Raw genomic sequence first — 12,304 nt, 5'->3', positions numbered from 1 at the left:
GTGCTCTCTTATTTTGCTGTTCCTGTTAAGATTTAACACAATACAACCATTAAAGTGCCCCTGGGGACAGTGTTGAAGAGTAAATTCATTTCTTGATACCTCTGTTCTTTAGCGGAGGTGACCAGCATCAGCAAGAACATCAAAAATTCAGAGGTACAATCCAAATATCTATAATCATAAAATGGACGAATAAAGTGTGTTGTATTCATTCAGTGGAGGAATGTTCAGCAGTGAACGTGAGCAAACTACTGCTTGATGCAACAGTATGGGCAAGAGCTCATTAACACAGTGTCCTGCAGAAATAGTCCCACAGGGAAGCACAGCTTGTCTGACTCCGTCTGTGTGAAGGTCAGAATCAGGCACAACTGCTCACTAATGTTAGAAGTCATGATAGACAGTTTCGCGGGGAGGAAGCAACTGTCAGGGACACAGAGAGGACTTCCCAAGTTCCGAGAATGGTGTTCTTGATCTGGGTTGGTTACCTGTGCATATTTATTTAAAATCGCTGAGCTGTGTATTCACGTATAAGGGAGGCTAAAGCATATACTTTATGTGATTTTTTTTTCAATAAAAAATATGTGAAGGAGAAAAACTTAGAATAAATCAAGATTTTTTTAAGGTTTTATTTATTTATTAGAGAGAGAGCACAAGCAGGTAGAGCAGCAGGTAAGGGCAGAGAGAGAAGCAGACTGCCTACTGAACAAGGAGGCCGATGTGGGATTCAATCCCAGGACCCCAGGATCATGACCTGAGCTAAAGGCAGATGCTCAACACTGAGCCACCCAGGTGCCCCGGTATTGTCCTTTTATGATTGGCTTCTTTTGCTTGGCCTAATGTCCTCAAGTTTACCCTTATGTCAGAATTTCCTTCCTTTTCAAGGCTGAGTAATATTCCGTTGTATGGGTATATCACACTTTGTTTATCCATTCGTGTATTGATGGACATTTGGGTTGTTTTCACCCTTTGGCTACAGTGGTAATGCTGCCATGAACATGTGTGCAAACCATAGCGTTTTATTTATTTTTTTAAAAAATATTTTATTTATTTATGTGAGAGAGAGTGAGAGAGAAAGCACAAACAGGGGCAGAGGGAGAAGCAGACTCCTCACTGGGCAGGGAGCCTGATGTGGGACTGGATCGCAGGACCCTGGGATCATCACCTGAGCCTAAGGCAGATGCTTAACTGGCTAAGCCACCCAGGCGACCCTAAACCATATAGCATTTTAAAGCTGTGGAATCTGATTCACCTAAAGCTCAAAGAAGCGGTGGAATTGGGATTTGAACCCAGGTGATAGGGCTCTTAGATCCCATAGTCTAGATACCACATAGCTTCTTTCAATGAGTAGAAAATGCAGATCCTCCACACTTAAAGTGGTTTCTGAGATTATCTAGTAAAGCTGAAGATACGCACACTGTCCAGGATGTAACCCTAGAGGGACCTTCACATGTAAATATGAGAAGTATATGATATGTTTACTTCAGCCCTGTTGGAATAATCTAAATGTCAACAGTGTAGTAAATAAATTAATTGTGGTCTCTAAGATGTGAAAATGAATGCTCTAGAGTATGTGGGTTGATGTAGCTAAGTTTCACTGCTGAGCGATACACTGTTGAGGGGAAAGTAGCTTGGAGGAGGATATATGCAGTAGGATACCCTTTATATCAAGTTTCATTATGGATGAAATGCTATTATTGTTTAGGGATGTGGAAGTGTGTTATAAAACTGTGAAATGCTTAGGTGTAAACAAAAACCCAGTACCTGATACCGGTTATCTACGGGGAGCAGAGGAGAAGCATTCTGTCCTGGATGGGACCTGAAGAGCTTCAGTGCTATTGGTAGTGTGTATAACGCTTACTTTCTCTTTCTTCTTTTTAGTAAAGCTGCATTGCTTAAATTGGCTGCTGGGTACTGGTATTTGTTATTTTTGGTAACTTCTCATATGAAGTGCTTTTTAACGTTTAAAAGGGCCAGTGGACGTTTACATGTTTATGCATATGTGTGAACTCTGTTTTTCATGCAGTCAGCTCAGCAAGTTGCAAGATATTTCTCTGAGGAACTGTGCAGTGAATTGTGCTGGCGACAAAGGAGCAATTGCCAAAGCATGTCCTAGTATCCTTTCACTGCAAATCTGACTTTGCACCTGACACTTGTGCCGGACACGGCCAGGAGCCCACCAGTGTCTGTTCTCCCTGACTTTCTTCCTAAGGGCATCTTGTCTCACCTGGGCCAGTTGCTGCCCAGGTAAATTATTTACTTTCCCAGACCCCTCGGCCTTCAGGGGAGACAGTGGGGCTCACCCCAAGCAAAGGAAATGGAAAGCAGAAGTGTCTGGCCGGGGCTCCTTTTTTTTTTTTTTTTTTTTAAGATTTTATTTATTTACTCATGAGAGCCAGAGAAAGAGAGAGAATGAAGCAGAGACACAGGCAGAGGGAGAAGCAGGTTCCATGCAGGGAGCCCGATGGGTCTCCAGGATCACGCCCTGGGCTGAAGGCGGTGTTAAACTGCTGAGCCACCAGGGCTGCCCTGGACGGGGCTCCTTATGCGAGGACAGGCTTGGCTGGTGTCTGCCTTTTGCCCCCTGCCCAGGGCTTGGTAGCCATCTGGTGTGAAGACCGTCCAGTAGGGGCAGGGAGAGCAGAGGAGGAGCCAGAGGCCCTGACTGAGGCCCAGGGCCCCTGCCCTCCTGGACTGCCTTCTTGTGGGTGCGCAGAATCCTCTCTCATGTCATGCGGCCGCCTGCGGTTTTGTCACCACACCCCAAAGCAGGCTTTCCCAAAGATTATAATCTCTTTTCTCTGCCTTCTCCTAAGAGTGGTTTTTGTTTTTGCCCTATATTGCTTTTATGCCCACAACTAAAAATATTGCAGAGGAGTTTGAAAAAACAAAATCCCACTGGCAAATGAAATGGACTTTCTTGAACTTTAAAAGGTTTTCTCATAATTCTTTAAGTTGGCCTAACCTCTATGTAATAATTTATTATGCCACAGATCGTTTATAACCCATGTTCTCTGGGGGAAGAGATGGCAGATGAGCAGCAATCTTTAGCCAGCTATTTCTCGCTTTCCCTGTAGCGCATCCTTTGTGGTGATAGAAATTAGAGCAGAGCTCCTCAGCAGAGTGTCTGGGATGTTGACCCCCTCAGTCCTGGACCAAAGGCAGGCGCCAGATCGCTGAGCCACCCAGGGATCCCCATACCCAGGGCTTCTTGATGCTGTGCTCCCTCTTGATGGCACTGCATTCCCCCTGAAGCATTCAGCTCAGGTGCCGTTTTCTTTCTCTCTGGCTGGTTAATCCTTCTCTAAATCCTGGAATCATTCTTAGCACTTTAGAACCTTTGTCCCCGGTCACCCCTTGTTGTCTGTCTTGGGAGATGCCACTGATGACTTGGGGGTTCCCACAATGCAGAGCAGAATATTGCACCACAGAAGGTAGTGCGTAGCCTTGAGGCAGCAGCCAGAAACTGTGCCCAGGACGAGACCCGTGGGTGCACTTTAGGATTTATCAACCAAACTCTGTCATTCCTTTTCTCTCTTTTTGTGGGATATTGTTAGAATGGTTGAGCATTTGTTAGGACATTTGGTTCTTATTTACTATTGTAGATACTTGTCTCAAGTTCGCAGTATAGGACAATGAACATTTTCTTTTTGCTTTTCTTTCTTTCTTTCTTTCTTTCTTTCTTTCTTTCTTTCTTTCTTTCTTTCTTTCTTTCTTTCTTTCTTTCTTTCTTTCTTTCTTTCTTTCTTTCTTTCTTTCTTTCTTTCTTTCTTTCTTTCTTTCTTTCTTTCTTTCTTTCTTTCTTTCTTTCAGTATTAGAGAGTGAGCAAGAGAGAACATGAGCAGGGCAGAGGGAGAAGCGATTCCCCGCTGAGCAGGGCTCAATCCCAGGACCCCGAGATCATGACCTGAGCCAAAGGCAGACACTTAACCAACTGAGCCACCCAGGTGCCCTGAAAATGAACATTTTCATTTCTAAATGAAGACTTGGGTGACTTAAAAAGGTAAAAGTAGTGTGTGCTCATGAAAAAAATCTCAAGCAGAATAGAGGGTGTAAAGTGAGAGGCTAAAGATTGGTGCTCTAGAATTAAGGGGTGCCTACTGTTCTGTGTGAATCTTTCTGTATTACTCTTCCTTAACATGTACTTTGAGATATCAGAAAGGTAGATTTGTCACGAAACCTGTTGTCCTCGTGGGATGAAGTCCTAGATATTGCTGATCAGCTCAAACACCTGGAAGTTCTTAACCTCAGGTATGAACTCTTAGGCATCCATTCTGTCACCTGGTATTAAAACCTCTGACCTCTCCTCATTCCCTCTCAGCATTTCTGTGGCAATGAGGGGGACACAGCTTAGTGGAATTTAAGCTTCATTTCTTCTTCTTCTTTTTTTAAGATTTTATTTATTCATGAGAGACAGAGAGAGAGGCAGAGACATAGGCAGAGGGAGAAGCAGGCTCATGCAGGGAGCCTGATGTGAGACTCGATCCCTGGGACCATGGGATCATGACCTGAGCCCAAGGCAGATGCTCAACCCAACCGCTGAGTTCCCCAGGTGCCCCTGGACTCCCTTGGTTTTTAATCAATTTCACTTTAAGGCTCATATTAAATCCCCAAATTGTTGCTTTTGATGACTTTCACTCGGGCCCCCTGGGGAGCAGGCAGTCTGCACATCGTGACTTTTTTCTCTACACAGTGAGAATAAACTCAGCTTTCCTTTGGCTTCGCTGACTCTGACCCGGGCATTTCCTGCACTGAAGATTTTAGCCCTTAACCGGACAGGAATAACGTGGGTGGAGGTAATCCTGTTTCTTTGCAAAGTTTATTACCTAGAAATAGGAAATTTCAAAATCTTGGCTTAATAGGGAATGAAAACACAATGGTGGCTTCATTTCATCATCCTATTATCGAAATAAGAGGACTCTTTAAACCACCTCACAGAAAGTTACAGAATCTTTCTAGTGAAGTAGAATTTTGTATCTTGGGATCCATATTCTCTCTCTCTCAGGTCCTTCTGGTTTGTTCTGGTGTCTTTCTGGACAGTGGCACTCCATAGTGGTTAACATATGCTGAACTTCAAAAGCCCTCGAGTTAGCTGTTGATGGAGCTCAACCAGTTTCCCCAAGTGCTCCAGGGCAGAGGCAGGGCTGCCACAGGGTTCTCGTCTCCTTTTCTCATTTGAGATTTGGCTCCTGGAATCCACTGTTCATTGTAAACAGCTGGGTTCAGAAAGTGGACCAATGAGTCCTTTGCCCGGCAGCGTTTGGAACTTATGTCTGCCACTACTTTTTTATATCAGAGGTGAACTGACCTCAACTGCCCAGAATATTCTAACTTCGAACCAAGTACACCCCCAGCAAAGTTACTTGTCTGTGAAATGCCACTGTGGCGCCCATTGCCTTTAGCTGGCGCTCCCTCCTTTTGCAGGGGGTTTAGACCTAGCATGTGAACAGGAAGGGCATGTAGAAAATTCAGGTGCTAGAGATGGTGGTGAAGTTCAAGTGAGAGAATGTCGAAATATTTGGGAAACACTGTCTATTATGGTCTTCTTTACAAACTCAGGTTGGTATTGAGAACTGAGGAATGGTGTTTGACATTGATTTCTTAACTTTGGTGAAGCAAACTGTGTCAAATAATAAGAGTGGGCGAAGTGCACGTCTGCAAGTCCACTGTGCGGGTGTCTGGTAGAGTTCAAGAGCTCCCGGAGGACGTATTCCCGGCTCCCGGAATGCCGGCTGCATTCGCTCCCGTGTCACTGAAACACAGCTCTTGACATTTTAATTTTGTCACCTGTCCACTGGCACTCCTAGCCTGCACTAGAGTCCATGCTGAAACGTCCACCGGGCATTTTATTTCTAAAACAGTAACTGCACTGAGTTAATGTAGAGGTTATAGTAATAAACACGCGGGAAGAAACAGCCAAGAGAGGCTGCTTCAGCCTGAATTGTTTCCCTCCTAGGTGCTCCGGTGTGCCTCTGGATGGCCAGTTCTTGAGGAGTTGTACCTCGCCTCTAACGACCTTTTCATTTCAGAAAGGTAACGAGGGTTTACTTACGTGCACGTATCACTGTCTAGGCTGAATAAATAAATGGTCTCAATTATGCCTCACACTAATTTTTTTAAAGGATTTGTAAATAAGAATTAGAAACAGGCTTATTCTTCACAAAGTAGGATGTCAACTGATTATTGCATCTAATTAAGGAAAGGCCCATCACAGTGAAAGCCTTGGCTTAACTATATTTGAAGACAAGAATTTTATTAGTTTGACAGAAATATATTTAATTTGTTTCAAAATGGACGTTATGTGGGAAATCCTTTATAAAGATCAAATAATGCATTTTAGTTAGCATTATTCTTCAGTAGCATTATTCTACTTCAGGTTGATGTACCAAAGTATATATAAAAGCTTGTTCTCTTTAAGTAAATTATATATGTTGTCTTTCTCTTTGGTTGATTGTTACTAAATTATTATGTGAAATTAAACATGGGCAAATTTACACAAATTCTCAATGAACAGATTCATTTTATTATACAGAATGATTTATTATACAGGCAGATGGAGGTGTTTTTATTTTTATTTATTTTTAATGATTTTATTTATTTATTAGAGAAAGGGAGAGAGAGGGAGAACAAGTGAGCAGGGGGAGGAACAGAGGGATGAGAAGACTCTGCACTGAGCATGGAGCTTGACGTAGGGCTTGATCTCATGACCCTAAGATCATGTCCTGAGCCAAAACCAAGGGTTGGACGCTCAATAGACTGAGCCACACCCAGGACACCCTGTAGGTGTTTTTTTTTTTTTAATATTTTATTTATTTATTCATGATAGACATAGAGAGAGAGAGAGGCAGAGACACAGGCAGAGGGAGAAGCAGGCTCCATGCAGGGAGCCCGACATGGGACTCGATCCCGGGACTCCAGGATCGCATCCTGGGCCAAAGGCAGGCGCTAAATCACTAAGCCACCCAGGGATCCCCCTCTGTAGGTGTTTTTAAATTATACTTTTTATTTTGAGATAATTTAAGATTCACATGCAATTATTAGAAATAATCCTCTGTACCCATCATCCAGATTTCCCCCTTGGGAACATCTTGCAGAGCTGCAGTGTGATATCACAACCAGGATCCTGATGTTGGTCCAGTCCAGCTGCAGAATATTTCCATCACCACCAGGGCCCCTCATGTTTCCCTCATGTGGTGCTCTCCACCTGCCTCCCGCCCCTAACCTCTCCACTACACTAAATGCAGATATTTTAAGGTTATATCTTTTGAAAACAAGAGATTAAATTCATGGTGAAACGCTTCTATTTTCCATACAGGCCGGCTGATGTTCTGCAGACACTCAAATTATTAGACCTTTCCTCTAATCAGTCAATTGATGAAAATCAGCTGTTTCTAATAGCATATCTGCCCAGGTAATTTGCTCCTAAAATACCAGTTACAATAGTGCTTAGGAAATTTTTAGTGAGTGGATCATATGTTATATACACTGTCTCAGTGGAAACGTGATGCTGGTGATGGAACTCACAAACTGTAATTCCTGTTGGGAGACTTTATTTGAATTTAGGTGGAGAATGTCCTTGTGAAGCACATACACTGTAGTCTACATCTGTACTAGGTAACTGAGCAATGAAGGATTTGGGCCTTGGTGCTAATGTCAAAAAACTTCATTCATTAAACTTTGGGAAATTAGACCATGTCTTTTTCTCTTTGAGACCCATAAGCACACAGCACAGCAGCAGGCCCCAGGAGTGGGTAGGCAACTGTAGCATCCTCAGAACATGAGGCCACTCTGAGTGCTCTAAACTGGACTTCGTGGTTTCTTTCTTCTCTTTCTTTCTTTCTTTCTTTCTTTCTTTCTTTCTTTCTTTCTTTCTTTCTTTCTTTCTTTCTTTCTTTCTTTCTTTTCTCTAAGATTTTATTTATTAGAGAGAGACAGCATGAGCAGGAATAGAGGGAGAGGGAGGAGCAGGCTCCCTGTTGAGCAGGGAGCCCAAAGTGGGACTTAACCCCAAGACCCTGGTATCATGACCTGAGTTGAAAGCAGACGCTCAATCTACTGAGCCACCCAGGTGCCCTGACTGTATGGTTTCTAAGCATTTCACATGGCCTGAAAGCCTAGGGTGTGGGGAAAAAAATTACAAATGTAGTCTGGTTGATAGCCCGTAGCATTTTATAATGTGCTTTGTAATCAAATTTAACGTTTTAAATTTCAGATTAGAACAACTCATCCTTTCTGATGTTGGAATTTCTTCTATACATTTTCCGGATGCTGTAGCTGGTATATGAGATCATTAACTCCACTCTCCTGCCCAGCCCCTCATACTTGAGCTGTCTCTTCCACTTCTGCTGTATAATTTTATTCTCCTTTTTTTTTAGGGCAGAAAACATTAATGTTTCCTTCTTTGCAGTACCTCATAGTAAATGACAATCAGATATCACAAGTAAGAACATCTTCAGAATGTGCATATGGCATGGTCACTATTTTCCACTCTCATGATGAAATTCATAGGTTCCTTCTATTAAAAAATATTTATTTTTAAAATATTCTTAAGTTAATTTTAACTCCTCTATAGTTAATGTGCAGTGTTTTGTTAGTTTCAGGTATATAATATAGTGATTGAGCAATTCCATACGTTACTCAGGGCTCATCAAGATAAATGTACCCTCAATGTCCATCTTCTATTTCCCCCATCCCCTAGCCCATCTCCCTTCTAGTGAGTTGCTGTTTGTTCTCTGGAGTTAAGAGTCTATTTTTTCAGTTTGTTTCTCTTGTTTTCTTTTGTTAGTTTATTTTGCTTTTTAAATTCCACATGAATGAGATCATATAGTATTTGTCCTTCTCTGACTAACTGCTTAGCATAACACTCTCTAGCTCCATCCATGTTGTCACAAGTGGCAAGATTTCATTCTTTTTTATGGCTGATTCATATTCCATTACACACACACACACACACACACACACACACACACACAAAGCACGTCTTCATTCGTTAATTAGTGGACACTTGGGCTGCTTCCATGGTTTGGCTATTGTAAATAAGCTGCTATAAACATAGGGGTGCATGTATCCCAAAGTTTGTGTTTTCTGTTTCTTCGGTAAATACACAGTAATGCAATTGCTGGATCGTAGAGTAGCTCTATTTTTAACTTTTTGAGGTATCTCCCTACTGTCTTCCACAGTGGCTGCACCAGTTTTGCATCCCCACCAACAGTTGCACAGGGTTCCTTTTTCTCCACATCCTCTGTGGCACCTGTTGTTTCTTGTGTTGTTAATTTTAACCATTCTGACAGGTGTGAGGTGATATGCCATAGTGATTTTGATTTAATTTTCCTGATGATGAATGAAGTTGCACATCTTTTCATGTGTCTGTTGGCAGATGTCTTCTTTGGAAAAACGTCTGTTCGTATCTTCTGCCCATTTTTAATCAAGTTATTTGTTTTTTGGGTGTTGAGTTTTATAAGTTCTTTATATATTTTGGATAGTAGCCCTTTCTCTGGTGTGTCATTTTCAAATATTCCCTCCCATTCTGTAGGTTGCCTTCTAGTTTTGCTCGCGGTTTCCTTTGCTATGCAGAAGTGTTTTATTTTGATGTAGTAAAAAATATTTCACATTGAAAGAGAAATGCTTCCTCCAGGTGAAACCCCAAAAATATTAGGAAAGAAATTAGTTCAATTGGCCCATAAGCACACTGTCATTTTACATGGCAGAGCTCTAGAGTGAGAGTACGTGTTCCTCCTGGTGGGTGCTCGGCACAGGAGGACGATCCCGTGCCTTGGACTGAAACTAGGGGCTTTTGCTTTTCTCTTGCCAGTTCAAATAATCTAAGAAATTAGCCTGAAACATGTTTCTTTTCACGTGTCATCTTTTGTTGGGTTTCAGTGGTCATTTATCAATGAGCTGGATAAGCTGCAGAGTCTGCATGCTCTGTCCTGCACACGAAACCCCCTGATGCAAGAGGGCAAAGCAGCACAGACCACGCATCAGTTCATCATTGCCAAAATTGGGCAACTGAAGACTCTGAACAAATGTGAGGTGAGTGCTGGTATCGTGACCAGGTGTTTTTCAGATGAGGAAACAGATTGTCCCCCTAAAATGTAAAGAGTCGGAATGTAGGAAATGGGCAAAAAACCGTAAAAACCTGGAATATTGTGAAGGGTATTGGTATAGTTTTCCTCCAAATGGTAAAATATTATCCTGGCGCATTGCTCAGTGATGGTTGGGCCAGGTCCTCGGGAGGCAACATCACTTAGGCCATTATGGAGAAGCCTGACGCTCAGCTGCCCCCTTGAGGAGGGGCCAGGAGTACTGGGTGCTTGCTCCTTCGTCTCCGGGGGGGACCACAGGCAGAAAAAAGACCAAACCACAGAGCATATCCTCTCCTTCTCAGCCACTCTTCTCATCCAGCGGCCCAGGCAGTGCCTTGCTGGCATCCACGCAGCTTGCGTGGAATCATCCACTTCCCGCTGGGGGCGGGGGCACCTGTCAGATGCCGGCTCATAGACACATAGACTCTCATGAAGAAAATCCAAGACCAAAGTTCCTTTTTTCTTCTCCAGTAAACTCCTGAATTCTGTCAGGGTTAGGAAGGAAAGGGAAAACCCAAGTATTGTCCCTCTCAAGCTGATTCTTCTCCACAGGTGGGCAGCGGAAGGACAGGGTACAAAACACAAACCTGTGTCAGAAGAATAACAGGTCTGTTTTTATTCATGCGACCACAGATCCTCCCGGAGGAAAGGCGCGGAGCTGAGTTGGATTACAGAAAGGCCTTTGGAAATGAATGGAAGGCGGCTGGCGGACACCAGGATCCAGACAGAAACAGACCAAATGAGGAGTTCGTTGCAGCACATCCCAGATACCAGCTGCTCTGCCTCAGTACGTGCATGGCCCGTGACCTTCCCTGCGGTGACTGTCCAGCTGGCATGGTTGGGGATCCGGGGGGACCCCCGGGGCCTCTGCTCTCCTCCTTTGGGGCTTTTTGTTCTCTGGTGGACTGTCGGTGTGATCCTGGGGCTGCATCAGCAGGTTGGGAGCAAGAACCAAACCACTGTCGTTAGAGAAGAGAAGTCAGCAGCCTCCCTCTGTTGAAGGAAACTTGGGAAGTTGTGGGTTCCTGGCATTCAGGGTGGGGGAGAAGCTCTGAAGTGGAAGCTCTCCTCATGGGTGCGTGCCCTCACCAGGCTTCCCACTTGCGGAGGTAGGACAAGGAGGGAAGGAAGCCCTCAAGTTCTCCTGGCGTAACCTAGGAGATTTTAAAAATGAAGAGCGTGTTTAAGTAGAACCAGGGCACCGGTGTTTTTTACAGTCCCCAGGCAATCCTACTGTCCGTGAAAGTCCAGATGAGCGCATCACTTCTCCCGCGCGGGCTGCTCCGAGCACTTGTGCTCGGAGCACTTGTTCTGCAAGGTGCTTCCTTCCCTTCTCCGGCCTGGACCCTCAGGCATTGAAGCTACCATTTCCGATTCTTAGTCCCTGATGTACTTTCCATTTTGTTTTGACTTCATTATTATTCCAAATTTCACTTTTATTTGATTTTTAAAAAAATATATTTCCTAATGCAAGCAGCTCACTACAGATATGCTTCTTTATCTTTGACGAACATTATCTTTGACGAAGAAAAGCTGCTTGTGGGAATGGCTTTCAGATCTATTAGCTGGTCCCATTTCCTGCCTCTTTAGGTGAATTCTGAATCAGCTGCGGGAGGGGAAGGTTCTTAAGCATCCCTGCAGAAGTGGCTCCATGCTTCCTTGTGAGGAACACCAGGAGACAAAAGCACAGCTACTGGGGGGTATTTATAGAAATGCAGTCACTGGTTGGCCTAGCAAAAGTCAGAGCAGGAGAGGCCTGCTTTCCCGGCAGCCTTCTTTTGAGGCTGCTTTTCCAAGCAGGGGAGCACCCAGCCTGGCCTTACTCCCTCCATTGGACACCTGAGGGTGTCCTGTGAGTCATGTCTCAGATAGCTCCAGGGGTTCTCCCTCAGGACTCCAAAAGCAAGGGAACTGTTAGCAGAGGCAAAACTCTGAATAAATGTCTTAAGCATGTGAAGGCACAGCCTCGTTGTTAGCTGGGGTCAGGACACGGTCCTTGAGGAGCAGCAACATGAGACAGTGGATGGAGGAGTCTGGAAGCAGTTGTTGTCCATCCCTCCTAAAAATAGATAAGTAAATGAGTAACTGAATAAAAAGGAACAGATCCCAGATTAGCATAGCAGCTGCTGCTGGGTGGGTCCTGGGGAGGGAGGAGGCTATGCTGACCCTCGTGTGCACGACTTCTTCCTTCTGGTTTCTGGTAGCCCTGGGGTTATCACGCTCC

The 12,304-nt window shown here is 44.0% G+C and overlaps 1 protein-coding gene across 7 annotated transcripts in view; it reads left to right on the top strand.

Annotated features, from left to right (window-relative positions):
• TBCE (tubulin folding cofactor E) overlaps positions 1 to 12,304 on the top strand; it is a 78,585-nt gene that overhangs the window by 62,700 nt on the left and 3,581 nt on the right. For all 7 annotated transcript variants that reach the window (XM_072822997.1, XM_072822995.1, XM_072822998.1 and 4 more), the window contains 9 exons: positions 2,021 to 2,109; positions 4,147 to 4,246; positions 4,689 to 4,791; positions 5,952 to 6,028; positions 7,311 to 7,406; positions 8,208 to 8,272; positions 8,371 to 8,435; positions 9,875 to 10,027; positions 10,714 to 10,867. In XM_072822997.1, the coding sequence (XP_072679098.1) occupies positions 2,021 to 2,109; positions 4,147 to 4,246; positions 4,689 to 4,791; positions 5,952 to 6,028; positions 7,311 to 7,406; positions 8,208 to 8,272; positions 8,371 to 8,435; positions 9,875 to 10,027; positions 10,714 to 10,867 (902 nt within the window). The remainder of the gene's footprint in view (positions 1 to 2,020; positions 2,110 to 4,146; positions 4,247 to 4,688; positions 4,792 to 5,951; positions 6,029 to 7,310; positions 7,407 to 8,207; positions 8,273 to 8,370; positions 8,436 to 9,874; positions 10,028 to 10,713; positions 10,868 to 12,304) is intronic.

Source organism: Canis lupus, chromosome 4 (genome assembly GCF_048164855.1).
Source record: "Canis lupus baileyi chromosome 4, mCanLup2.hap1, whole genome shotgun sequence".
In the NCBI taxonomy this organism is placed as follows: Eukaryota; Metazoa; Chordata; class Mammalia; order Carnivora; family Canidae; genus Canis; species Canis lupus.
The sequence above is the reverse complement of the archived record's forward strand: the minus strand, read 5'-3'. Positions and strand labels throughout refer to the sequence as shown.